This window comes from Boleophthalmus pectinirostris, unplaced genomic scaffold, assembly GCF_026225935.1.
Source record: "Boleophthalmus pectinirostris isolate CB_2022bp ecotype Guang Dong unplaced genomic scaffold, ASM2622593v1 HiC_scaffold_5, whole genome shotgun sequence".
Taxonomy (NCBI): Eukaryota; Metazoa; Chordata; class Actinopteri; order Gobiiformes; family Gobiidae; genus Boleophthalmus; species Boleophthalmus pectinirostris.
This window is the reverse complement of record NW_026571404.1, coordinates 3,662,106-3,687,474: the sequence shown is the minus strand read 5'-3', so window position 1 is coordinate 3,687,474 and position 25,369 is coordinate 3,662,106. Positions and strand designations below refer to the sequence as shown.

The following is a 25,369-nucleotide window of genomic DNA, read 5'->3' as shown; positions in this document are numbered from 1 at the left end:
ATTTATACTGATCAATATCAAATAACCTTTAACTAAATCAGAACTAAAAAAGAAAAATAATAATAATGTGATTTGTTCATACTTTTTAAAATACCTGTTTTTCTGTACATACACTGAAATATAACGTAAAATAATAAGGAAAATTAATGAATTAGTTCCTTGGTCCTCGTCTGTATTTTACTGCCTGTATCCAGTGTTGGGAAGGTGACTTTTAAAATGTAATCCCCTACAGATTACAGATTACATACCCCAAAATGTAGTTTGTAACGTAATCTATTAAATGACTTAAAGTGAGTAATGTAATCTGAATACTTTGGATTACGTGATTTGCTGTAGAGAAACAAAGACTAGGATATCGTAACATAAGATGTTTTGTTTTATCTGCTAAAAGAAAATAAAAAGCCCAAACTTTATTTAACCAATTTAAAAATATTATTGAAGAGGAGAAGACAGCAGCATGATTTAGTCCTGTTTTAATCCAGTTAAATCCTGTTTTAGTCCTGGTTTAGTCCTGGTTTTAGTCTTGGTTTAGTCTTGGATTTAGACCTGTTTTTAGACCTGTTTTAGACCTAGTTTTAGTCCTGGTCAAGTCTTGGTTTTAGACCTGGTTTAGTCCTGGTTTAGATCTAGTTTAGATCTAGTTTAGACCTGGTTTTAGTCCTGGTTTAATCTTGGATTTAGACCTGTTTTTAGACCTGTTTTTAGACCTGTTTTAGACCTAGTTTTAGTCCTGGTCGAGTCTTGGTTTTAGACCTGGTTTAGTCCTGGTTTAGATCTAGTTTAGATCTAGAGACCTGGTTTTAGTCCTGGGTTAGACCTGTTTTAGTCCTGGTTTTAGTCCTGGTTTAGTCTTGGATTTAGACCTGTTTTTAGACCTGTTTTAGACCTAGTTTTAGTCCTGGTCGAGTCTTGGTTTTAGACCTGGTTTAGTCCTGGTTTAGATCTAGTTTAGACCTGGTTTTAGTCCTGGGTTAGACCTGTTTTAGTCCTGGTTTTAGTCCTGGTTTAGTCTTGGATTTAGACCTGTTTTAGTCCTGGTTTAGACCTGGTTTAGTTTCTGGCAACAACAACAAAAAAGGGGGATATCACCCAAAATGTGAAAACAGGAAAATCCCTCTGTGTAATCCATTTATTTCAACAAAGTAACTGTAATCCAATTACCACTCACTGAAACAGTAACTGTAACTGAATACAGTTACTCATCATTTGTACTCTGATTACATAACTCCGGTACATGTAATCTGTTACTCCCCAACACTGCCTGTATCTTAAGTTAAGGTAAAGGTGACAGAACATAGACCATATGTTTTGTCTTTTTATAAGCCTGTTCCAACAGTTTTTATAGAGTAACTTCTTGAAGTACTTTAACGTATTTTTTTACTGTATAAGTGGCACTTTTTTTCATGGTTTGGGTGTTTCCTTTGACTTATTCTCCGGTGCGACTTATAGATTAAAATGTTCAGATTGACAGCCGCGAGCATGTCTCCTGCAGAAAGAGCCTCTGTTCTGTCTGTATCATGTCAGTCGATCGCACCAGTACTTCTGCACCACTGAACTATTTAACATTTAAACAAACTTATTAAAAACAGGTCTGAACTTGGGCTAAGATAGGACTATGTCAGGTCTAAACCTGGACTATGTCAGGTCTAAACCTGGACTATGTCAGGTCTAAACCAGGTCTAAACCATGACTACACTTGCGCTAAGATAGGACTATATCTGGCCTAAACCAGGTCTAAACCAGGTCTAAACCAGGACTACACTTGGGCTAAGATAGGACTTTATCAGGTCTAAACCAGGACTATGTCAGGTCTAAACTTGGGCTAAAATAGGACTATTTCAGGTCTAAACCAGGACTATGTCAGGTCTAAACCACCTCTAAATCAGGACTACACTTGTGCTAAGATAGGACTTTATCAGGTCTAAACCAGGTCTAAACCAGGTCTAAACCACCTCTAAACCAGGACTAAACTTGGGCTAAAATAGGACTATTTCAGGTCTAAACCAGATCTTATAAAGACGACTGAGAAGACTGAACACAACTGCTCCCAAAAAGAAAATCAGATTTTGCAGATTACAAACTGCAAGTCGTGAAATCTGCATCTGAAAACGAAAATCGAGCAGCAGAAAGAAAGTTTGGAGTGAGAGAGAAACTTGTGACACCAGGAGGATGAACCATGAAACTTTCCTGAAGTCACTGGATGGATGGACAAAGTCTGGACTTCAGTGACACCGAAACCATCCTGTCGGGATTCAGAAAGACCCGAATAATTCTAACTGGAACTGATGCTGAGTCTGACGACAGCGACACAGAAGAGTTTGCGTCGCTCTGTTTACCTCCGGAGGTCGAGGAGTTGTTCAGAAGTGACACCGAGGATGAAGAATTGAATGGATTTAGTGATTTGGAGTGAGATGGAGAGTTTGTTAAACTTGTTCTGTTCTGTTGTTTATGTTATAGTTTATCTGAAGAACTGTTCATATGTGACGTTAACAGTCTGTTGTTTTCTCTTCTATTGTTTTTACTACAACTTCACTTTCAAGATGAAATGTAGGTTCCTGGTCTCTGATTTTATAAAATAAATTTCCCCCAAAAAGATATAAATAAAAAACTTATAGTCCGGTGCGACTTTTTGTTTTTTTCTTCTTCATTGACAATTTTTGGCTGGTGCGACTTATACTCCGGAGTAGGGATGGGCATGATTAGTCGATTAATCGATAATTGATCATTAAGAATTTCATCGATTACGTTCATTTTAATGGACAAACTGAATGTATGTTTCTGTGTGTGTCGTGACCAAACAGGTGTGTACATGTGTCTCTGCATCAGAAGGAGCGAGACACAAACAGTGGGTCAGTCTGTAACGAACCGAAGCACAAATGTGGATTTAACCAGGATTTGTACAAGAAATTCCACACTTTCCGTTGCGTTGGGACAAGTGTGAGTCCATGTGCACAGTGGATAAAGCAGCACATATGTTTCTGTGTCCAGTGGGAAAAAGTTTTTCCAGGTGAGAGTCGCTCAATGTGGATGACGAGGCCCCGCCCCCCTCCCCCCGTACGCTGTCCTGGTTTTGACAAACACAAATCTGGTCACACTGACCTGTATTCACCTGAGTCATGTCTTTGAACCACATCAGCGACACAAGAGCTGGAGTTTTTTTTTTCTTCACTTAGTTTATGTAAATTAGTGATGTGGTTTTAAGTTTTGTTTCTGTGAGATTTGAACAAAACTGAATTAAACACATTATAATGTCAAACAGCTGATGTGGATCTAGAGTCGTTACGTGTTGTAAAGTTGAATTTATTTATGCAGATTAGTGCAGATAGTAATAATAATGATGATCATTTTAATATAAAAACGTTAATGATTAATCGATAATCGATTGTTAATTCTTCCGACGATCGATTAAGAAAATTTCATCGAATGCCCGTCCCTAGTCCGGAGCGACTTATAGTCCGAAAAATACGATATTTGAGTAATATTATAATACATACATACATACATTTATTTCAATACTATTTTTGGCTCCTCTACGTCCCTCTGAACTTGGGACTAAACCTGAACTAAACCAGCACTAGAACAGGATAAAACTAAATCTATAAAATAAATATGAACTGGGCTAAAACCAGCGAATACCTCCTTGTGTTTTCTTGTCATGTTTTCCTTTAAGTTTACATTTTATCTCACACGAACGCAGCACTTTAACTCTTTTACAGGAGCGATTTATGACAGAACTTTGACTCAGTAAATCTCCAACGAACAGGCCAGCTCTTTTCTTCTTTCTTTTCTGATTGTTAGAGGTAAAAGAACAAAAATAATCTCAATTATTTCAATCTGTAAAACAAAAACACAGTGCTTTTTTTCAGCTCTCATTCAGATTTGATTTCATCACCGTTAAATTATTCACACGGTTTAACAAAGTGAATGAAAGAAAATTAAGGATTTCACTGTTTGTCATTCTGGAAATAATAATTAAATTGTGGTGTTTCTTCTCTAAAATTTGATATTGGGATCCAAGTTCGTTTTTTTAACATTCTCAAAACAAACGCTCGACACTTTGCACTTTTTTAATTTTTCTGTAAACCTCCAAGTCTTTGTCTCTTTCAAAAGTATAAATATATAATTCACAAATACAGGAAGTATCTATTGAACAGCTCTTTTATAAGTGCAATTAATCATGTTTTATTTTTCATCTCGCCCCATCACAGTTTCAATCATTATCGTTTTTTAATAAAGACAAACGGCTTTTGATATATCGATTTCATAAAGATAAAAATACAGACTTTTAATCACTGACAAAGTTGCGTCCCGGCTCGACTCGGGTCAGGGAAGTAACAAAAACGGAGACTGAAAATGGGATAAATGAAGTAATAATTTAATTAACAGGAACGTAGCAGATAAAATAGTGAAAATGATCTAAAATATAACAAGATTAACATATAAACGAGTCACGTACGTCTTTAAAAAAACAAACAAAAACAAAAAAAGAGTGACTAAACTAAGGGACACAAAAAACAAAACTATTTACGTGGGACAGTCCCAGTTTTGAGCAATTTACACAAAACCAGTGATTTTTTTTGTTTGTTCAAGGTTTATTTATTCACAAAAACAATAACACAACAGGTCTTCGTAATTTTTAAGTTTTTCTCCCTAGTCTGATTCATCGGCCAGTTTCACTTTGGAAACCGTGTGACCTCGCAGCGTTAGGATCCGTTCGCTCGACAGGTACAAGAAATAAACATTGATGAAATGAATCGATAAATAATCCATCCATCCATTTTCTTGCGTTTATCTGGGGCCCGGTCACGGGGGCAGCAGTCTAAGCAGGGACTCCCAGACTTCCTTCATCCCAGACACTTCCTCCAGCTCGATAAATAGTGACAACAGAAAATAAACCTCGTAGAAAAATAAATACAAATAAATGATATAAATAAATTAAGCTGTTAAGAAATAAATAAATTTAAATACATTATTATTATTATTATTATTATATTTTATTTTTATTATTTTTTTATTGTTGATAATAATAATAATATAAAATTATAAATTAAAGTACATTTATGCAATTTCACTTGGTTCCATGGTTTGAAAATAAGACAAAAATGGATTCCAGATTGTATTTTTTTTTTTTTACTGAGCCTTTGTTTGTTTACCTGATTTTCTCCACTTGAGAGCCAAAACCAGTGATTTGTCCCAGTTTTATACAAGAAATGTCCCAGACATAAGTTGTTATTTGTTTTGTTAAAATGACAGAAAAGCTGCTTAAAAATGTCCAAAACACAAAGAAAATCTGACTATACTGACTCACATTAGTGCCGAGTGCAACAATTTTCCTTCATTACACACTTCACAGTTTTATTATTACCAACCAAACCAAAACAGAGACGTCCCAGTTTTTTATTTTGAAAATGTGGTTATTTCAATTTCAATATTTTCAATATTATTTCAATCTGTAAACCAAGACACGGCGCTTTTTATTCGTCTGTTTTTGTCACATTAACTTCACGCATCATTCAGGTTTTATTTCATCACTATTAAATTATCCACACGGTTTGGCAAAGTGAATAAACAAAACTAAAATATAAAGTCACATAAACCCATAAACAGAATCGAGTGAGAACTAAAAAGACACACAAAAGAACTACCGTATTTTTCGGACTATTAAGTCGCACCGGAGTATAAGTTGCAATTTTGAGGGAAATTTATTTCAGAGACCAGGAAATCGACAGACATATTTCAGTACTTGCAGTTTGTAATTTGAAATTAAATCTGAAACATAAATGACGAGAAGAAATGTCTCAGATTTCAGTAGCCAGACGTCCACAGACAGGACAGAGACTCTTTCTGCAGGAGACATGCGCACACTAGACTAGAGCGCCCTCTCACGGCTGTCAGTCTGAAAATAACAAACATGTGAAAAAATTATGTTTTAATATTTAGGTCGCACCTGAGTATAAGTCGCAGAAAACACCCAAACCATGAATAAAAGTCTTGTAGTCCGAAAAATACAGTAGTTTATTTTTCTTCGGTCAGTTAACATAATCATTATATTACAAAAACTTACCGTGTTTTTTGGACTATTAAGCTGCGTTCAGACTGCAGCCTGAAGTGACCCAAATCAGATTTTTTGGCTCTATGTTCCTGTATCTGATCTTTTAATGTCAGTCTGAACCACACAGATCTGATTTTTTTTCAAATGTGACCCAGGACACTTGGATATGTGCTCCTGAAACTGATACATATCTGATCTTTTGACATGTGACTTCAGTCTGAACGGCCAAAGTGCATTCATCCACCTACACGTTATCAACAAGACACAAACGTCACTATTCTGCGCTGAAGTAGGAGAAAATTGTTAATGAACTCCGTGTCACTGAAGTGAAGCACATCACCACTCACCACTCTTGGCTCCGTCTCCACATCCACACGTTCCTTTCAACGGACTGAACCACAAAACACCACGACCAAAAACCTCGTCCTTCTCCTTCTCAATCTCCTCCTTAAAACAAGTAAGTTGTTCATGTTCTGGCTCCGGTACGAGAGGAACTTTAAAATCTCCAGGTGCTCGATGCTGCGTCCATGTTTGGACAACTTCTGTAAACACAGAGACGCTCGCTGCGGTTGACGTCGTCGTGTCTCCAGTGTCACATGTGGGACACTTTTGGGCCGTTTAACGTTCACACTGGAGTCACATACAAGTCACATTTAATTGGAAATGTGAACGACCTCGAAAAAACATCGGATTTCACAAAAAAATCGGAATTTAGCGTTAAACCCTGCAGTCTGAACATAGACTTAGTCGCTCTGGACTATAAGTCGCAGCAGCCAAAAAATGTGTTATGAAGAAGAAAAAAACAAATATAAGTCTCACCGGAGTATAAGTTGCACTTTTTGGGGGAAATGTATTTTGTAAAATCAGAGACCAGGAACTGACATTTCATCTTTAAATGCAAGTTGTAGTAAAAACAATAGAAGAGAGAACAACAGACTGTTAACGTCACATATGAACAGTTCTTCAGATAAACTATAACATAAACAACAGAACAGAACAAGTTTAACAAACTCTCCATCTCACTCCAAATCACTAAATCCATTCAATTCGACCTCTGGAGGTAAACAGACGCCGCTTCCTCTTCTGTGTCGCTGTCGTCAGACTCAGCATCAGTTCCAGTTAGAATTATTCGGGTCTTTCTGAATCCCGACAGGATGGTTTCTGTGTCACTGAAGTCCAGACTTTGTCCATCCGTCCAGTGACTTCAGGAAAGTTGGATGTATGTTTCTCTCTCACTCCAAACTTTCTTTCTGCTGCTTGATTTCTGTTTTCAGTTGCAGATTTTGCTTCTTGCAGTTTGTAATCTGCAAAATCTGATTTTGTTTTTGTGTTCATTTGTGGTCAGTCTTCTCAGTCTTTGTCTTTATAAGCTTGTTTAAATATTAAATTGTTCAGTGGTGCAGAGGTAACGGTGCGATCCACTGACGTGATACAGACAGGACAGAGGCTCTTTCTGCAGGAGACATGCGCAGTAGAGCCAAGCGACAGTGGTACAGGAGGAACAGGAGCAGCAGATACTCACACACAAGACTAGAACCTCTCCACGCTTCACTGAAACATTTTAATATAGAAGTCACAATGAAAACACCCAAACTATGAAAAAAAGTTCCACTTATAATCTGAAAAATACAGTAAACACAGCCAATTACACAGCCATAGCCCTATTTCATCCTCTATATGGATCCTAGTAATTATTATGCAGCCCAGTGTCTCTTCATACTTCAACAAAACAAAGTGAAAAACAAAGGCCACCAAATGCAGTCGCCGTGAATCCATTATTGTTTTTTTGTTGACAGTACGGGAGCGTAGCGGGCCCATTGCTTTGCCGCCGTCTTTAAAGAGAGAATCCGGTGACAGCTATATTCTCTAATATCTCCTCACAGGACCACTTGGCCTTTGAATACACAGCCTTTACCCGAGTCTTTTTGGCGTTTTATCTATAATTGAACCAAATGCTCTTTCCTCGGTGAGGGAGTGACATAAAAACAGACATTACTTTGATTTGGGATCCACTGCCGCCGTTTAAAGTGTGTTGTATTTGTCCCCACAGGAAACCCGCACAGCCACAGCCCGAGCAGCAGACTGACACATGACACCGTGGAGAGGGTCAGATACAGGTAACGCGCTCTCACACCAGCCGCACGCGCTGCTTTTAACGGACTCGTAACTGCTTTTGCGGACCTCTGCAGGGAACGCGAGAACTGAACCAGGACTAAAACCGGTCTAAAGTAAACAAGGACTGAACTAGGGATTAACTGCAGACGATTACAACAGCGAGACGAGACGAGGACGGAGGTAAAACTTTAGCCGGGACTGTAGTGACACTAAACCAAGAAAGAAAGCGGGTTAGTTAATTAGTGACGGTATTTTTCGGGCTGTAAGTCGCTCTGGACAATAAGTCACACCAGCCAAAAAATGTAGAATGAAGTAGAAGAAAACATAGATAAGTCGCATTTTTTGGGAGGAAATACATTTTTATAAAATCAGAAACCAGGAACCGACATTTTATGTTGAAAGGCAAATTATAGTACCGTAAATTCCGGACTATAAGCCACTACTTTTTTCTCACACTTCGAATCCTGTGACTAATAAAACGATGCGGTGAATAAATGGATGGATTCTTTGTTTGGCACATTTTCCAATCATTAACACGGTCTATGGTAACACCTTGGATCCACGTGCAGCCTGATTTCAAAAAACGCCGCTGTCCGTGCGGTTACACATGGATCTAGGGTTAACATGAAGTTGCTGCACTCACTGGTGATATTGTCAGTAGTGCTGTCAGGCGATTAAAAAAATTGAGAGATTAATTAATTATGATCTGTAATTAATGAATCTAATTAATCTCTTTTTAATCTCACCTAAAAAATGCTGAGAAAAGCCTTCAACTTGAGGTATTTTCATTTAAATTCATTATTACATTATTATTATTACATATAAACCATGAACACTCTAGAGCACAGGTGTCAAACATGCGGCCCAGGGGCCAGATTGGGCCCTCCAAGACCTTTAATCTGGCCCTCGGCTGATTTTCTACTAAAATATTTTAATTCTATTTTTTATTAAAATCTTGTTAATTTTCTGTGGTGTTTATCACAGCAGCGTCTCCAGCGTCTCTGTACGTGGCCCCTCCCACCAGAGCAGCACAAATGAAGACTTGTCTCTTTCCAAACGCTCTTAAAGGACGATCGTTTTGACTGTTGACCGTGACACCCTCATCAGAAAAATGTCCAACATGAGAAAAGTGGAGCCGAGTGCAGGATTTTACAACAAAAATTAACTTTTTCCTATTTCTACAAGTTAATTTTAAAGAAGTTCATGTTAAAACATTGTATTTTTCTTAAAGTTTCAGGTTGTTCATGATATTATAATATTTTGTAAAAGAAAGAGTTCATCAATTAAAAAAGATTTCTGTAATAGATTTGTGTTTCTCTGCACAAATATTTGAACTTTTTGTTATTTTTGGGGTTTATATGACATGAGTTTTCTGATCTGGCCCCTTTAGGATCAAAGTAGGTTGGACACGGCCCCCGGACCAAAATGAGTTTGACACCTGTGCTCTAGAGCCACATCAGCTCGTTTGAAATTATAATGTGTTTAATGCTGATTTGCGCAAGTCTCACAGAAACGAAACTTAAAAACCGCATGGCTAATTTGCATAAACTAAGCGAGAAAAAAAAAAGCTCTTGTGTCGCTGATGCGGTTCAGCTTCTGTGGGACTGAAGGACTCAGTGGAATATAGATGTTCTTTCTGTGACAGAGTGTTGAAGGTGAAGGTGAGTCTGTTCTGTGTTTGTGTCGTGATGTTTTCAGACGTGTGCAGGTTTATCGCAGATGCGGCGAGAACGAGAATGAAAATCACAATTGTTTGCGGGAGCGATGTGTTATTGTCCCAACAACACATAAAAACTGATTTTATAATAAGGCAACTCGCGTACAGATACAGTAAAGTTAGAGATTAAAAATGAGATTAACGCAATAAAAAAACAACGCACTGTAATTAATTAATCGCAATTAACGTGATAATTTGACACCCCTAATTGTCAGCGCAATCAAATAGTTTATCGCCGTGTGATAAAATAAGTTCTGATGCTAAATGAACATTAGTGAGGGGGATTTGTTTTAACCGTGTGCGTAAATGACGAGAAGAAACGTCTCAAACTCAGACCTGATCCATACACCTGTCCCCGCCCCCGAGACGGTCTGAAATCTGCTGAAATCCTCCAAGACACTGACACGATACAGACAGAACAGAGACTCTTTCTGCAGGAGACATGAGCAGTAGAGCACGAGGAGAGACGCTGAGGAAGATTCAGTTTGATTGTGTTTTTCAGTTGTTTTGCGCTTCATACACACACTAACCTCATGGAAAACACACGAAGAAATGCAGATGATGCAGATTTTAAATTAAAGGTGATCGATGTGTCTGTGGTAAAAGGAAACAGAGCTGCTGCACGTGAGCTCGACATCAGTGAGTCGATGGTGAGGTTTTGGCGACGGCAGCGTGACGAACTGACTCAACGCAAAAAGACGACAAAAACTTTCAGAGGCGATAAAAGCAGACGGCAGCTTATATTCAGGTGCAGCCTATAAATGTACAATTTTAAAATTTTGTTAAAATTAAGTTGATGCTGTTTATATTCAGGTGCAGTCAATAATACAGTAATAACAACAGAAGAGAGAACAACAGACTGTTAACGTCACATATGAACAGTTCTTCAGATAAACTATAACAACAAACTATAAACAACAGAACAGAACAAGTTTACCAAACTCTCCATCTCACTCCAAATCACTAAATCCATTCAATTCTTCATCCTCGGTGTCACTTCTGAACAACTCCACGACCTCTGGAGGTAAACAGAGCGACGCTTCCTCTTCTGTGTCGCTGTCGTCAGACTCAGCATCAGTTCCAGTTAGAATTATTCGGGTCTTTCTGAATCCCGACAGGATGGTTTCGGTGTCACTGAAGTCCAGGCTTTGTCCATCCAACCACTGACTTCAGGAAAGTTTCATGGTGTCACAAGTTTCTCTCTCACTCCAAACTTTCTTTCTGCTGCTCGATTATCGTTTTCAGCTGAATATTTCACGACTTGCAGCAGGACAGAGGCTCTTTCTGCGGGAGACATGCGCAGTAGAGCCAAGTGACAGTGGTACAGGAGGAAAATAAGTCACAGGAAACACCCAAACCATGTAAAAAAAGTGCTACTTATACCTTTTTTTTTTTTTTAAGTCGCATTTTTTTTCATGCTTTGAGTGTTTCCTGCAACTTATACTGCGGTGCGACTTATATATTAAAATTTTCAGACTGACAGCCGCAAGAGGTTCTAGGCTTGTGTGTCAGTATCTAGTGCTACTATTACTCCTGCACCACTGTTACTTCGCTCTCTACTGCACGTCTCCTGTAGAAAAAGCCTCTGTCCTGCTGCAAATAGTGAAATATTCAGCTGAAAACGGTAATCGAGCAGCAGAAAGAAAGTTTGGAGTGAGAGAAAAACTTGTGAGGGACTGGAGAAAAGCGGGGATGAAAAACACAGCTTCATGGTAACAAGGAGGATGCACCATGAAACTTTCCTGAAGTCAGTGGATGGATGGACAAAGTCTGGACTTCAGTGACACCGAAACCATCCTGTCGGGATTCAGAAAGACCCGAATAATTCTAACTGGAACTGATGCTGAGTCTGACGACAGCGACACAGAAGAGGAAGCGTCGCTCTGTTTAACTCATGGATCTGTGGTTTATCTCTGGAGGTCGCAGAGAAGTGACACCGAGGATGAAGAATTGAATGGATTTAGTGTTTTGGAGTGAGATGGAGAGTTTGTTAAACTTGTTCTGTTTTGTTGTTTATGTTATAGTTTATCTGAAGAACTGTTCATATGTGTTGTTCTCTCTTCTGTTGTTATCACTAGAACTTGACTTTCAAGATGAAATGTCGGTTCCTGGTCTCTGATTTTATAAAATACATTTCCCCCTAAATGTGCGACTTACATTTGTTTTTTTTCCTTCTTCCTTGCACATTTTTTGGCTGGCGCGACTTATACTCCAGAGCCACTTATAGCCTGGAAAATACGTTAGTCCAAAAAATACGGTAATATAGAAAGTTCTCCACTTTGTTTTTAAACTCCATGCTCCTTTACTAGAATAATTTGGATCTTTTCAGACCTGGAATTGCCAATCTCTGCTTAACCGAGCTGTTAACATGAAAATTCATGACATCACAAAGTGGAGGTGCAGACAGACTAATAATGAAAGTGTTACTTAAACTTTTGTGAACAAAACAAAACAAAACACAACCCCAGGTCTGTTTTTAATGAGGTAACAACATTCTAACATGACTTAAAGCTCAAGAGAATAATTTTTGTGTATAATATTGGATCTATAATTAAAATTTTGAAATGTTCTTTTAGGATCCTGCAGCATTTCAACGCCGACCCCGAGGAATACTCCGTCATCTTCACCTCCGGAAGCACGGCCGCCCTCCGCCTGGCCGCCGAGAGTTTCCCGTGGAGCCCCGGGAGCATCTTCAGCTACCTGACCGACAACCACACCTCCGTCGTGGGCATGAGAGGCCTCACTTCTGACCTGGGGGTTACCACTTTACCCGTACGGCCCGAAGCCCTCGAAAACACCGCTAAAAATACAGCTCGGGAAGGAGATATTTCACGCCAAACTCCGCATCTGTTCTGCTTTCCTGCCCAGAGCAACTTTTCCGGGAAGAAATACGCCCTTAGCTACGTGAGGGGCATCCAAGCACGACGTCTGTACCCAGCGAGCGGCTACGACGGAAAGTGGTTTGTCCTCCTAGACGCCGCCTCCTATGTCAGCTCCTCTCCACTAAATTTAAAGCAGTACAAGGCCGATCTCATCCCCGTCTCCTTCTACAAGCTCCTCGGATTCCCCTCGGGGCTCGGGGCGCTGCTCGTGCACAGGGACGCCGCGGCCGTGTTGAGAAAGAGGTATTTCGGGGGAGGCACGGCGATGGCGTACCTCTCCGGAGAAGATTATTACGTCCCGGCGAAGAGCCCGTCTGACAGGTGAAGTAAAAAAAATAATAAAAAAACACAAGCTGGCTGCGCTCGGAATGTACAAACACACTGACGTCCAGACCAAACTCCAGACCAGGGGGAGGACAGAATAATACAGTCTCTTAGTAAAACAGACAGAGACAGAGAGGTGCACTGCGTAACTTTTTTACATCAGCTTGTCTCCACGGAAATGTTTCACAGTACGGCATTAAAAAACTCATGTATGCATTTATGTATGAAAGATAATTTGTTCCATTAGATTTAGAATTTTAAATACAGCTGAATTTCTCACTAGACAGAACAAAATATAAGACTAATACACGTACACAAAAAACAAACAAACAAACAAAAGAGTAATAAGTAAATAAAAATAAGTTTGGTGAAATGTTAAATTTTCAGTGGTACAGACTAGGGACGGGCATTCGATGAAATTTTCTTAATCGATCGTCGGAAGAATTAACGATCGATTATCGATTAATCATTAATGTTTTTATATTAAAATGATCATCATTATTATTACTATCTGCACTAATCTGCATAAATAAATTCAACTTTACGACATATAAACATAACGACTCTAGAGCCACATCAGCTGTTTGACATTATAATGTGTTTAATTCAGTTTTGTTCAAATCTCACAGAAACAAAACTTAAAACCACATCACTAATTTACATAAACTAAGTGAAGATAAAACTCCAGCTCTTGTGTCGCTGATGTGGTTCAACTTTCTGTTGGATTAAAAGACATGACTCAGGTGAATACAGGTCAGTGTGACCAGATTTGTGTTTGTCAAAACCAGGACAGCGTACGGGGGGAGGGGGGCGGGGCCTCGTCATCCACATTGAGCGACTCTCACCTGGAAAAACTTTTTCCCACTGGACACTGAAACATATGTGCTGCTTTATACACTGTGCACATGGACTCACACTTGTCCCAACGCAACGGAAAACACGGAATTTCTTGTACAAATCCTGGTTAAATCCACATTTGTGCTTCGGTTCGTTACAGACTGACCCACTGTTTGTGTCTCGCTCCTTCTGATGCAGAGACACATGTACACACCTGTTTGGTCACGACACACACAGCAACATACATTCGGTTTGTCGATTTAAAATGAACGTAATCGATGAAATTCTTAATGATCAATTATTGATTAATCATGCCCATCCCTAGTAGGGAGGGTGTGTCTGGGACCGCTGGATTGTCGGCGTGTTCGCAGTGACTCAGTTGTTCAGTCGTGTCTAGAAGCGGCACGTCGCGCTCGCTTTTTCGGTTCGTTCCTCCGTTCCGTTCCTCGTCGGCGTGGAGTGATGAGTGTGTCTGTGTGTCTGTGGGTGTGTTTCGCTGTGCGGTCGCTGTCTGCTCCGTGTGTGTTTGCGTGTTCTGTGGGTGGTGCGGCTTTGTCGTTTACTGAAGTCGTGCTGGGACACCTGAGTGGATTCGTGTATGGGGTGCGCGGTCGTTTTTTGGTGCGGTTAGAGGCTTAAGAGCGCGTCTAATAGCCCCGAAAATACGGTACAAGTCGCACCGGAGTATAAGTCACAGGAAACACCCAAACCATTAAAAAAGTGCGACTTATAGTCTGAAAAATACAATTGTTATTTTTTTCCTTGTTTTTAAGACAGTAATAATCTAAAATCTAACATTTCTTGTGGAGGGTCTGCTTGTTATTGTTTTGGAGGAATAGGAGCGGCCGTCAGTGTGAAAACTTTAATATATAAGTCGCACCGGAGTGTAAGTCGCAGGAAAGACCCAAACCATGAAAAAAAGTGACACTTATAGTCCGAAAAATACGAAAAATACAGAAAGTGCTCCATGTTGTTTTTAAACTCCTTGCACCTTTACTAGAATAATTTGGATGTTTTCAGCCCTGGAATTGCCAAACTCTACTGAACTAAAGGTCAAAAGTATCTGTTAACTTGAAAACTACCAGTTTATGACATCACAAGGTGGAGGTGCAGACAGACAAATATTAAAGAGTACAACAAACAAACAAAAGAGTAATAAGTAAATAAAAATAAGGTGTTTGCATGTGTGTATGTATTTACATTTTAGGGCTGTCAAATCATGCATTTCCATATTTTTTGTTCATTTATATTATTGTTTTCTTTCTTTCTTCTTCTTCTTCTTCTTCTTCTTCTTCTTATTATTATTATTATTATTATTTATTTATTTATTTATTTTATTCTGAAAAAAAAAAAAAAATTCTGAATTTTAGCTGAAATTTTAAGTATACTTTTTCAATATATTTCAAACTGAAAATGAAAATTTCACCTTTTAAAGAATATTTCGAGAGACGGAAGTTATACAATTGGATGCAAAATAAACACGGCAAATGCTGCTTAATTTGGAGGCAAGGCAAGTTTATTTGTAAAGCACAATTCGTACACAAAGTAATTCAAAGTGTTTTACAGAATAAGAAATACATTAAAATCACAATACAATACAAACAAATCAAAACATAAATAATCATCATAAAATTAAAAAGAAAGAGAGAGATTAAATTAAAGAGAAGAGAACCATTCCTTCCTCCACAAACAAAATAAGAGTTTGTCAGTTCATATTTTAGTCTTTTCTTCAACTCTTCTGCTTCTGGACGTGTTTTAAATGTGAACTTTGAACAGAATCTTATTATTAAAACATAAATTGCAAATACTTGTCAGAAAAATCACAGTTCATCATCGTTCGGCCTTGTAATACGTGTTTTTAATTCTGTTTTAGTCAGAGCCGTCGATTTTAACCTGTTAAAGTTTAACTGGTGCGTCTCATTCAGAGGTAATAAAAGAACCAGAACCGAGTAATTCAATAACCCAAGTTTATTTCAATTGCACCTTTTACAGATAAGAATGAAAGCTCTACTATTAAGTGATAGAGTTTTATGTTTGATAGCACTTCATTGAGAAAAAACAATTCCTTAAAGTAATCTCTACATGCTCAGAAAACCAGATACTAATCAATAATAAAACTAGTATCAAAACTTTTAAGATTTTTTTCAAGGCTGATGCTGATTGTTTAGAATCTTAAGCAGCCGAAGGGAAATTTTTTAATTATTTTCTAGGGGTGTAACGGTACACAAAATGGGGAGAAAATGGAAAACCTAGTTGTTTGTTTGTGTTTTTATTAAACCAGCAATTTGTTTTTAACTTTATACAAATGGGAAAATAAATGTAAAGTGCTGCTTGGTAATACTAATAAGTTCAATAAAATATAAAAAATGAATATCTTGTAAACAGTAAACTAAACTTTTCAAAAAGCACAGCACTAACAGTTCCAGCATGAACTTTTACTCAATTAGGGCTGGGTATCATTATCATTAAGAAGTTGCCGATACGATACATACCTCGATACACAGGCCACGATACGATACATACCTCGATACAGTGAACTTTCGATTCGATATGATATAATTAAAATCGATTTGATACAATTCAATAAAAAATAAAGGCTAAATCATGACTGTGATACTAAAGTGTTTGTTAAACCACTTCTTGTGCAAAGTTCATATGAAACACAAACATTTTAATCCACAAAACAGTGTCAAAATGTCAAATGTGTCGCATAAATGAGTTTCCTTTCACTCCACAAGCAACAAAACTGTAGCTGTAACAAAATAATTTAGTAAAACACACGTAAAAATACTCTTGGTGAAATATCGATACAGTAGCCCACGATATCGATACTGTATCATCACATTAAACGATATGATATATCGATATTCCGATATTTTTGCACACCCCGATACTCAGTTGTCATTTTTTGGGGGGGAGGAGGGCCCCAATCGCGGACGAGTTCGCTCATGAATATTAAAGAGCCGAGCCTCCGTGTACAGGGCAGTCGCTGGGTCTTAAAAGTCTTAAAAAGGTCTTAAGTTTCATGTCCCTAAATTAAGGCCTTAAAAAGTCTTAAATTATGTTGTCCAAGTCTTTTTTTTTTCACAAAGGTCTTAAATTTCATTAGTCTATTTTATTGTGAACTCAACCGAGCTGCAGTGTGATGTTAAACTGAGGGAGGAAAAAAAAACAACAACGTGAAATCGTGTAACGTGAATGAACGTTTAATTTGAAGAATACGTAAACAAAACTTTGGTTTCGGGCGCTGGTGGCAATGAATAAACGATCAGTAGAGTGAAGAAAGACGTTGGATGGATCATTGGGAGGTGTAGGTTTAATCCACAGGCTCTTAGATTCTAAATATAGTAGTTAGTTGGTCGTTATTAGAATTGGATCTGGTGTTTTTCACCTGCATAATGAGTGCGATGTTGGACTTAATTTTAATTTTAAGTCAGGGGTGTTCACACTAGAGCCCGACCGATATGGATTTTGTTGTGGCCGATATGAAACCGATATATTTAGTGATGTAAAAATTCACTGTAAATCTTGAATTGATTAAAAAACTTAGGTTTGGCTCTAGTGGATTCTAAATTGGGTTTATTTAGGCAACATTTATTGTTATTCTGACTCTTTACATCATATTTACAGACAGTACGTTTGGCCTAATGGCATTTTTGCATCACATTCTAGACACTAGTGATGGGTATTCCAGTTTTTTTTTGTTTTTTTTTGGAGAACCGGCTCTTTTGGCTCGGCTCACTAAAGCAGCTGGCTCTTTCGGCTCCCAAGCGACTCTTGAGATTGTTTTGTTGCAAGCAGGACTAAACCAGAACTGAACCAGGACTGAGTGTCGGGACTCGGTCTCTCCTTCACTCGAGCCCAAGTTTAGTCCTGGTTTATTCATTTTATGCTGAACTGCAGCCAAATATGCACTTTTTTTTTATCCTATGCACACGCAGATTTCTGAAAGTTTCGTTTTCAGCCGCTGCTGCTGTCAAACTACGGGTCGACAAGCGGCTTGAAGAGAAAAAGTGAGAAAAAGAGAAAACACGGCTCCCAATAAGAAGCAGGCTCCTGTTGTTCGCTCTGTAAGAGCCGCTTCGATCGCGACCGACCCATAACTCCTAGCTAGTAAACTATCGCTATTAGCCTTTAGCCGTAAAAACGTGCGCACCGCGGTAGTTAATTATATGCATAAATGTGGATCATTCACACGTCTATTCACAGCTCATTTACATATCAATGCAGGTCCAGTAACAAATATACGGCCAATATAATCACTTTACAATAGACCAATAGAAAACAGCCTGTTTATGTGCGGGAGCTACAGCAGCTAACAGCTAACAAAACCTAAACTAGCTTCAAAGTCGATGTATTTCCAACACTCACCGCTCACACAGGCTCCTCCCACATCACAAGTCTGAACTAATAAATGTCCTTTTAATCCAGACTCAAACCGATTGTCCGAAAAAGAAAATAATCTCAGTGTTGCGCACGGCTGCAGGTGTAAACAAACACACACGTGAGTGAAGTGACGTGACTCTGTGGTGTGTTCAGGGACAGTACGGACACAGACAAATTACACCGTAGATAAATACTGATGTGGAGCCACATATTAGGACATTTATCTGTCTGTAAATTGGATTAAATGAACAGAATGTAGAGAGTCTAAGCTTTATAACGACGTATAACATGCCCACGTGAAATATCGGCCCATATCAGCAAGCATATCGGCCGATAGCCGATATGTCTCCAGGTGGCCATATTAGCCGATAATATCGGCCAGCCGATATATCGGTCGGGCTCTAGTTCACACTTTTTCATCATGTGAGCTACTTACAAAATGACCGAGTCAAAATGATCGACCTAATACAAAGTCAAACAAACTGCACTGAAACACTCTGTGGCCCTTTTTTGGACCCTCCCCCACAGTTTGAGAACCTCTTCTTTAAGAGAACTTCCTCTGGCACTTTACACAAAACTGTGAAAAAAGTGAAGGAAGATTTTTAAATAATTTAATTTAAATTTATTACTAACTCACCCACAGACTTTTTTTTTAAGAGAGCTGTGTATCACATTTAGTGCAGTTATCTCTTCGTATTAAAGTGTTAATATAAAGATTTGTGTGTATTTTTAGACATGAAATTGACCAAAACAAAATATCGACCTGTGCTGAAGATTTAAGGCTGGCAGCTGAAGCGTTAAAAAGTCCAAATATCGGTCTATGTCTTATCGAAATTACAGTAGATTTGCATTTGAGCAAGTTTCAATCCAAAAAAATTCACATTCGCAGGACAGAAATAGAATAATTTTGAAATAAGTCACTATTTAATGTTGAAAATCACAAGAAAAAGTGTTGTTATTATCATCATGTTCTCGAATATTAAGTACAGAGGATGTTTCTTTAGTATCGAAATGGAGTTTGACATTTTCGCAGCACTACAAGATAAAAACAGAAGAGAGGATGCGGTTTTGAAAGCTCCAAAATTAAATGTGAAATTATGAGCGTATGTCGAGGCGCTGATGAGATTCAGACATTAAATAAATGTAACTTATAACAAATGCCGTTAAGGAAAAGACTAAGGAAGTTACGATCATAAATAAATGAAAGTGCAGCAGAGGCATCGTTCATCTGAGCCACAAACCAAACGGCGACACATAAATCCCGGTTTTATGAGTGAGTCTCGGTCGGGAAAAAAGTTGCATATTGTTCGTCGTGAATGTGAAGTCTGGGCTCGAGATGAAACTGTATTTGTAAGAATAATGTTACGGCAAGAGAGAGGAGGTCAAGAAGGTGCAGTAATTCATTATTTACCACATTTTTCAGAGGCCAGAGTTTGGACAAGACTGTAAAGATCCGTTCAGACTGGAGCATCAAGGCAAAGTCTACGTGGTCGCGTGTCCAGGGCCTCCTGCGATTTTGACCCTAAACCAGGTCTAAACCAGGACTAAACCAGGAATAAACCAGGACTAAACCAGGACTAAACCAGGACTAAACCAGGACTAAACCAGGACTAAACCAGGTCTAAACCAGGACTAAACCAGGACTAAACCAGGACTAAACCAGGACTAAACCAGGACTAAACTAAACCAGGTCTAAACCAGGACTAAACCAGGACTAAACCAGGTCTAAACCAGGACTAAACCAGGTCTAAACCAGGACTAAAACCAGGACTAAACCAGGACTAAACCAGGACTAAACCAGGACTAAACCAGGACTAAACCAGGTCTAAACCAGGACTAAACCAGGACTAAACCAGGACTAAACCAGGTCTAAACCAGGTCTAAACCAGGACTAAACCAGGTCTAAACCAGGACTAAACCAGGACTCTAAACCAGGACTAAAACCAGACTAAACCAGGACTAAACCAGGTCTAAACCAAGACTAAACCAGGACTAAAACAGGTCTAAACCAAGACTAAAACAGGACTAAACCAGGACTACACCAGGACTTAACCAGGACTAAACCAGGTCTACACCAGGACTAAACCAGGACTTAACCAGGACTAAACCAGGACTAAACCAGGACTAAACCAGGACTTAACCAGGACTAAACCAGGACTTAACCAGGACTTAACCAGGACTAACCAGGGCTAAACCAGGTCTAAACCAGGTCTAAACCAAGACTAAACCAGGACTAAACCAGGTCTAAACCAGGACTAAACCAGGTCTAAACCAGGTCTAAACCAAGACTAAACCAGGACTAAAACAGGACTAAAACAGGACTAAACCAGGACTACACCAGGACTTAACCAGGACTTAACCAGGACTAAACCAGGACTTAACCAGGACTTAACCAGGACTAAACCAGGACTAAACCAGGACTAAACAGGTCTAAACCAGACTAAACCAGGACTAAACCAGGACTAAAACAGGACTAAACCAGGACTAAACCAGGACTTAACCAGGACTAAACCAGGACTAAACCAGGACTAAACCAGGACTAAACCAGGTCTAAACCAGGTCTAAACCAGGACTAAACCAGGACTAAACCAGGACTAAACCAGGTCTAAACCAGGTCTAAACCAGGACTAAACCAGGACTAAACCAGGACTAAACCAGGACCAGGACTAAACCAGGACTTAACCAGGACTAAACCAGGACTAACCAGGACCAAACCAGGTCTAAACCAGGACTAAACCAGGTCTAACCAGGTCTAAACCAGACTAAACCAGGACTAAACCAGGACTAACCAGGACTAAACCAGGTAAACTAGGAAAAACCAGGTCTAAACCAGGACTAAACCAGGTCTAAACCAGGACTAAACCAGGACTAAACAGGACTAAACCAGGACTAAACCAGGACTAACCAGGACTAAACCAGGACTTAACCAGGACTAAACCAGGACTAAACCAGGACTAAACCAGGACTAACCAGGACTTTAAACCAGGACTTAACCAGGTCTAAACCAGGACTAAACCAGGACTAAAGCCAGGACTAAACCAGGACTTAAACCAGGACTAAACCAGGACTAACCAGGACTTTAACCAGGACTAAACCAGGACTAAACCAACTTAAACCAGGACTAAACCAGGACTAAACCAGGACTACACCAGGACTAAACCAGGACTAAACCAGGTCTAAACCAGGACTAAAAAAGGACTAAACCAGGACTAAACCAGGACTAAAAAAGGACTAAACCAGGTCTAAACCAGGACTAAACCAGGACTAAACCAGGACAACGCAAACAAATACATGGAAAGAAACTGGGTACACGGCCTTTAAAAAATTAACACAACTTTTACGTCTCAAACAAAACACATCAGTGACATTTCTCCTCTTACGTGAACACTTCCCACTTCTTCAAAGTCGACTATTACATTTACAGACACGTTCTGGCACATTTCTGGCGGATAACCCAGATAAATAGTACAAAGACGTCACAGGGATAAAAATATATTGGAAATTGCAGGTAGGATTTGAGTGGCGCGGTGATCTGGGCCAGTATCTCCTCGTCTTCTCCTCGTTTTTTTTTTTTTTTTTTTTTCACGAGGCTCAAAGCTTTGTCACATCACACGTAAAAATCATGTTTCACAGTTTTCTTCACACCGCAGACTGATACCAGCACGTCCACGGCGCCGAGTGAGACCGGAGCCGCTTCCCCCGAGCTCATTAACTCCAAACACATTTATGTAAAGAGACGAGCTCGAGGAAAAACATCAGGGTTTGTCAAGTTGTCAACAAATGGACTTTTAAAGGCTCGGTACTTTGTTTTTTTGCTCATGTAGCTCAGTAAAGACGGAGTGTGTAAGACAGAGGGGCCACAATCCCCGGGCCGTGGACCAGGACCGGGCCCCAGACCCAGACCCCTCCCATACGCCGCGTGGACCGTGTCTCTAATCCAGAACTAAAACCAGGACTAAAACCAGAATTAACCAGGACTAAACAAGGTCTAATCAGGTCTAAAACCAGAACTAAACCAGGTCTAATCCAGGTCTAAAACCATGACTAAACCAGGACTGAACCAGGTCTAAAACCAGAACTAAACCAGGTCTAATCCAGGTCTATACCAGGTCTAAACCAGAACTAAACCAGGACTCAACCAGGTCTAAACCAGAACTAAACAAGGTCTAATCCAGATCTACAACCAGGACTAAACCAGATCTAATCCAGGTCTTAAACCAGGTCTAAACCAGGTCTAAACCAGGTCTAATCCAAGTATAAAACCAGGATTAAACCAGGCCTAAACCAGGTCTAAAACAGAACTAAACCAGGACTAAACTAGGACTTAACCAGGTCTAAACCAGAACTAAACCAGAACTAAACTAGGACTATAACCAGGTCTAAACCAGGTCTAAACCAGAACTAAACCAGGACTCTAACCAGGTCTAAACCAGAACTAAACAAGGTCTAATCCAGATCTACAACCAGGTCTAAACCAGGTCTAATCCAGGTATAAAACCAGGATTAAACCAGGTCTAAACCAGGTCTAAAACAGAACTATACCAGGACTAAACCAGGTCTAAACCAGGTCTAAACCAGGACTAAACCAGGACTAAATCAGGATTTAACCAGGTCTAAACCAGGTCTAAAACCAGGACTAAACCAGGACTAAACCAGGACTTAAACCAGGACTAAATCAGGATTTAACCAGGTCTAAACCACGTCGTGCCTGGGGCAGTAAAGTTTGGGGATCACTGGTGTAATCAGCTCTGGAGATCCGCTCGCTGCGTCTAATTCTACTGGTGTTTTATTGTCTGGTTATCAGAAAGTGCTCTCTTAGCATGATAGTTGTTGTTGTTGTTGGTGGTAAAGTTCCACCAAAACTTCACACTGGTCTTTACAAAGTTGTGAAAATATGAACTTGTCACGGTGAATAAAAATGTCTAACCACTGCAAACCGTCTAGAGCAGGAGTGGGGACAACATAAGAAACAGAAAATATTGTGGAGGCCAAAATTCTGTGTAATATTAATTGTATTTCTTTATAAAATGTAGTAGATATGATAGACAGATACACAGATAGACACATTCATACTTTATTGATCCCCAAAGTGGAAATTCAAGTGTCGCAGCTTTATCTCAGACGCACCTTTAACTAGATAACATTGTTTAGACGAGCTGGTCAGACTGGTCAGAGTTCATGTTATGACTAAGCAACGAAAAAGTGAGGCAGACTTACAAAAAATATCATTTAAATACACACCTCTAAAATAAAAGCAATGCAGCTTTAGTCCATGCATGAGGTAAAATTATAAAATGTGTGTTTTGTAATTCCAAATGAGCTTAAACGGGCCGGTCAGAGTCGAGCAAAGAACGGCCTGGAAGCTTCATAACGCCGAGGTCTGATTTAGAAAAAACTACTGTATTTTTCAGACTAGAAGTTGCACTTATAAAATCAAGAGACAAAGAAGCAACGTTTCATCTTGAAAGTCAAGTTCGAGTAATAACAATAGAACAGAGCACAACAGACTGTCACATATGAACAGTTCTTCCCAAGTTAGTCTACGTTCAGACTGCAGGGCTTAACGCTCAATTCTGATTTTTTTGTGAAATCTGATGTTTTTCGAGGTCGTTCAAATTTCCAGTTAAATGTGACTTGTATGTGACTCCAGTGTGAACATTAAACGGCCCAAAAGTGTCCCACATGTGACACTGGAGACACGACGACGTCAACCGCAGCGAGCGTCTCTGTGTTTACAGAAGTTGTCCAAACATGGACGCAGCATCGAGCACCTGGAGATTTTAAAGTTCCTCTCGTACCGGAGCCACAACATGAACAACTTACTTGTTTTAAGGAGGAGATTGAGAAGGAGAAGGACGAGGTTTTTGGTCGTGGTGTTTTGTGGTTCAGTCCGTTGAAAGGAACGTGTGGATGTGGAGACGGAGCCAAGAGTGGTGAGTGGAGATGTGCTTCACTTCAGTCACACAGAGTTCATTAACAATTTTCTCCTACTTCAGTGCAGAATAGTGACGTTTGTGTCTTGTTGATAACGTGTAGGTGGATGAATGCACTTTGGCCGTTCTGGACAAATGAAATCCACTTTAATTAATGACATTTAAGATAACAGAGCCTTTATTTGAGTCTCGCATCGAACCGTGGACACGTTTCTGCTGAGGGAAAAGTCTGATTTTTAAGTTTGACTGGACAAATACTCAGAAATGACCCTGCAATAGTTTTTCATTTTATCTCAACTCCACAAATTAGTTTTTGTGAAGCTCAAATATAATTTTTTTAGGATAGAAAATTGTACTTTTTCTATCCTGCAGCTTAATTTGTGACCCAGACTTAAAGCCTATAGTATTTAGATCTGATGTCTGATAAATGATGACAAAGTATTTAAGTAATAACATGTCGTCTTCTTCCAATTGAATATTTTGTCCACTTGGGATCTTTTTCTGTGTCCAACCTGTGAATAATCCTGTAGTTTAAACTTCAAATGAAAAGTCAAACCCAACTGGATTTAAGTTAATGGATCCAGTCTCCCTCATTAAAACAAAAACATGCGCAAACAGGTCAAATCCTGCAGCTGTAGTCCTGACCAAGACTAGTTCAAGATCTGGAGATGGGTCCCACTGCTCCTGACAGGTTTAACCCAGCAGCAGCAAAACGGGTCAAATGCAGATGACAGATTTCTCTAGTCTACCTTAAAGTCTAGATCTACGCTCGCAAAGAAATGTCATTTTCATTTCTGTTTCCTCCTGTATCTGCCATATTTTGTCCTGCTCCTTTATTTTATTTTATTTCATTTCATTTATTTTATTTTATTTTTGTATTGCTTAATTTAATTTTATTTTATTTTATTTAATATTATTTTTTATTTATTTTATTTTGTATTGCTTTATTTTATTTCATTTCATTAAAAAAAAAAAAAAAAAATAATTTAATTTAATTTTGTTTTACTTTATTTTATTTTATTTCATTTTTTTAAATTTTTTTTATTTTTGTATTGCTTTATTTTATTTTATTTTATTTTATTTTTTAATTAATTAATTTATTTTTTTATTTAATTTTGTATTG

At 38.9% G+C, this 25,369-nt stretch overlaps 1 protein-coding gene across 1 annotated transcript in view; it reads left to right on the top strand.

Moving 5' to 3' along the window:
* Positions 1–25,369, top strand: part of mocos (molybdenum cofactor sulfurase) — a 55,553-nt gene that overhangs the window by 5,258 nt on the left and 24,926 nt on the right. The window contains exons 3-4 of the mRNA XM_055162926.1: positions 8,103–8,169; positions 12,461–13,087. Coding sequence (XP_055018901.1) covers positions 8,103–8,169; positions 12,461–13,087 — 694 coding nt within the window. The remainder of the gene's footprint in view (positions 1–8,102; positions 8,170–12,460; positions 13,088–25,369) is intronic.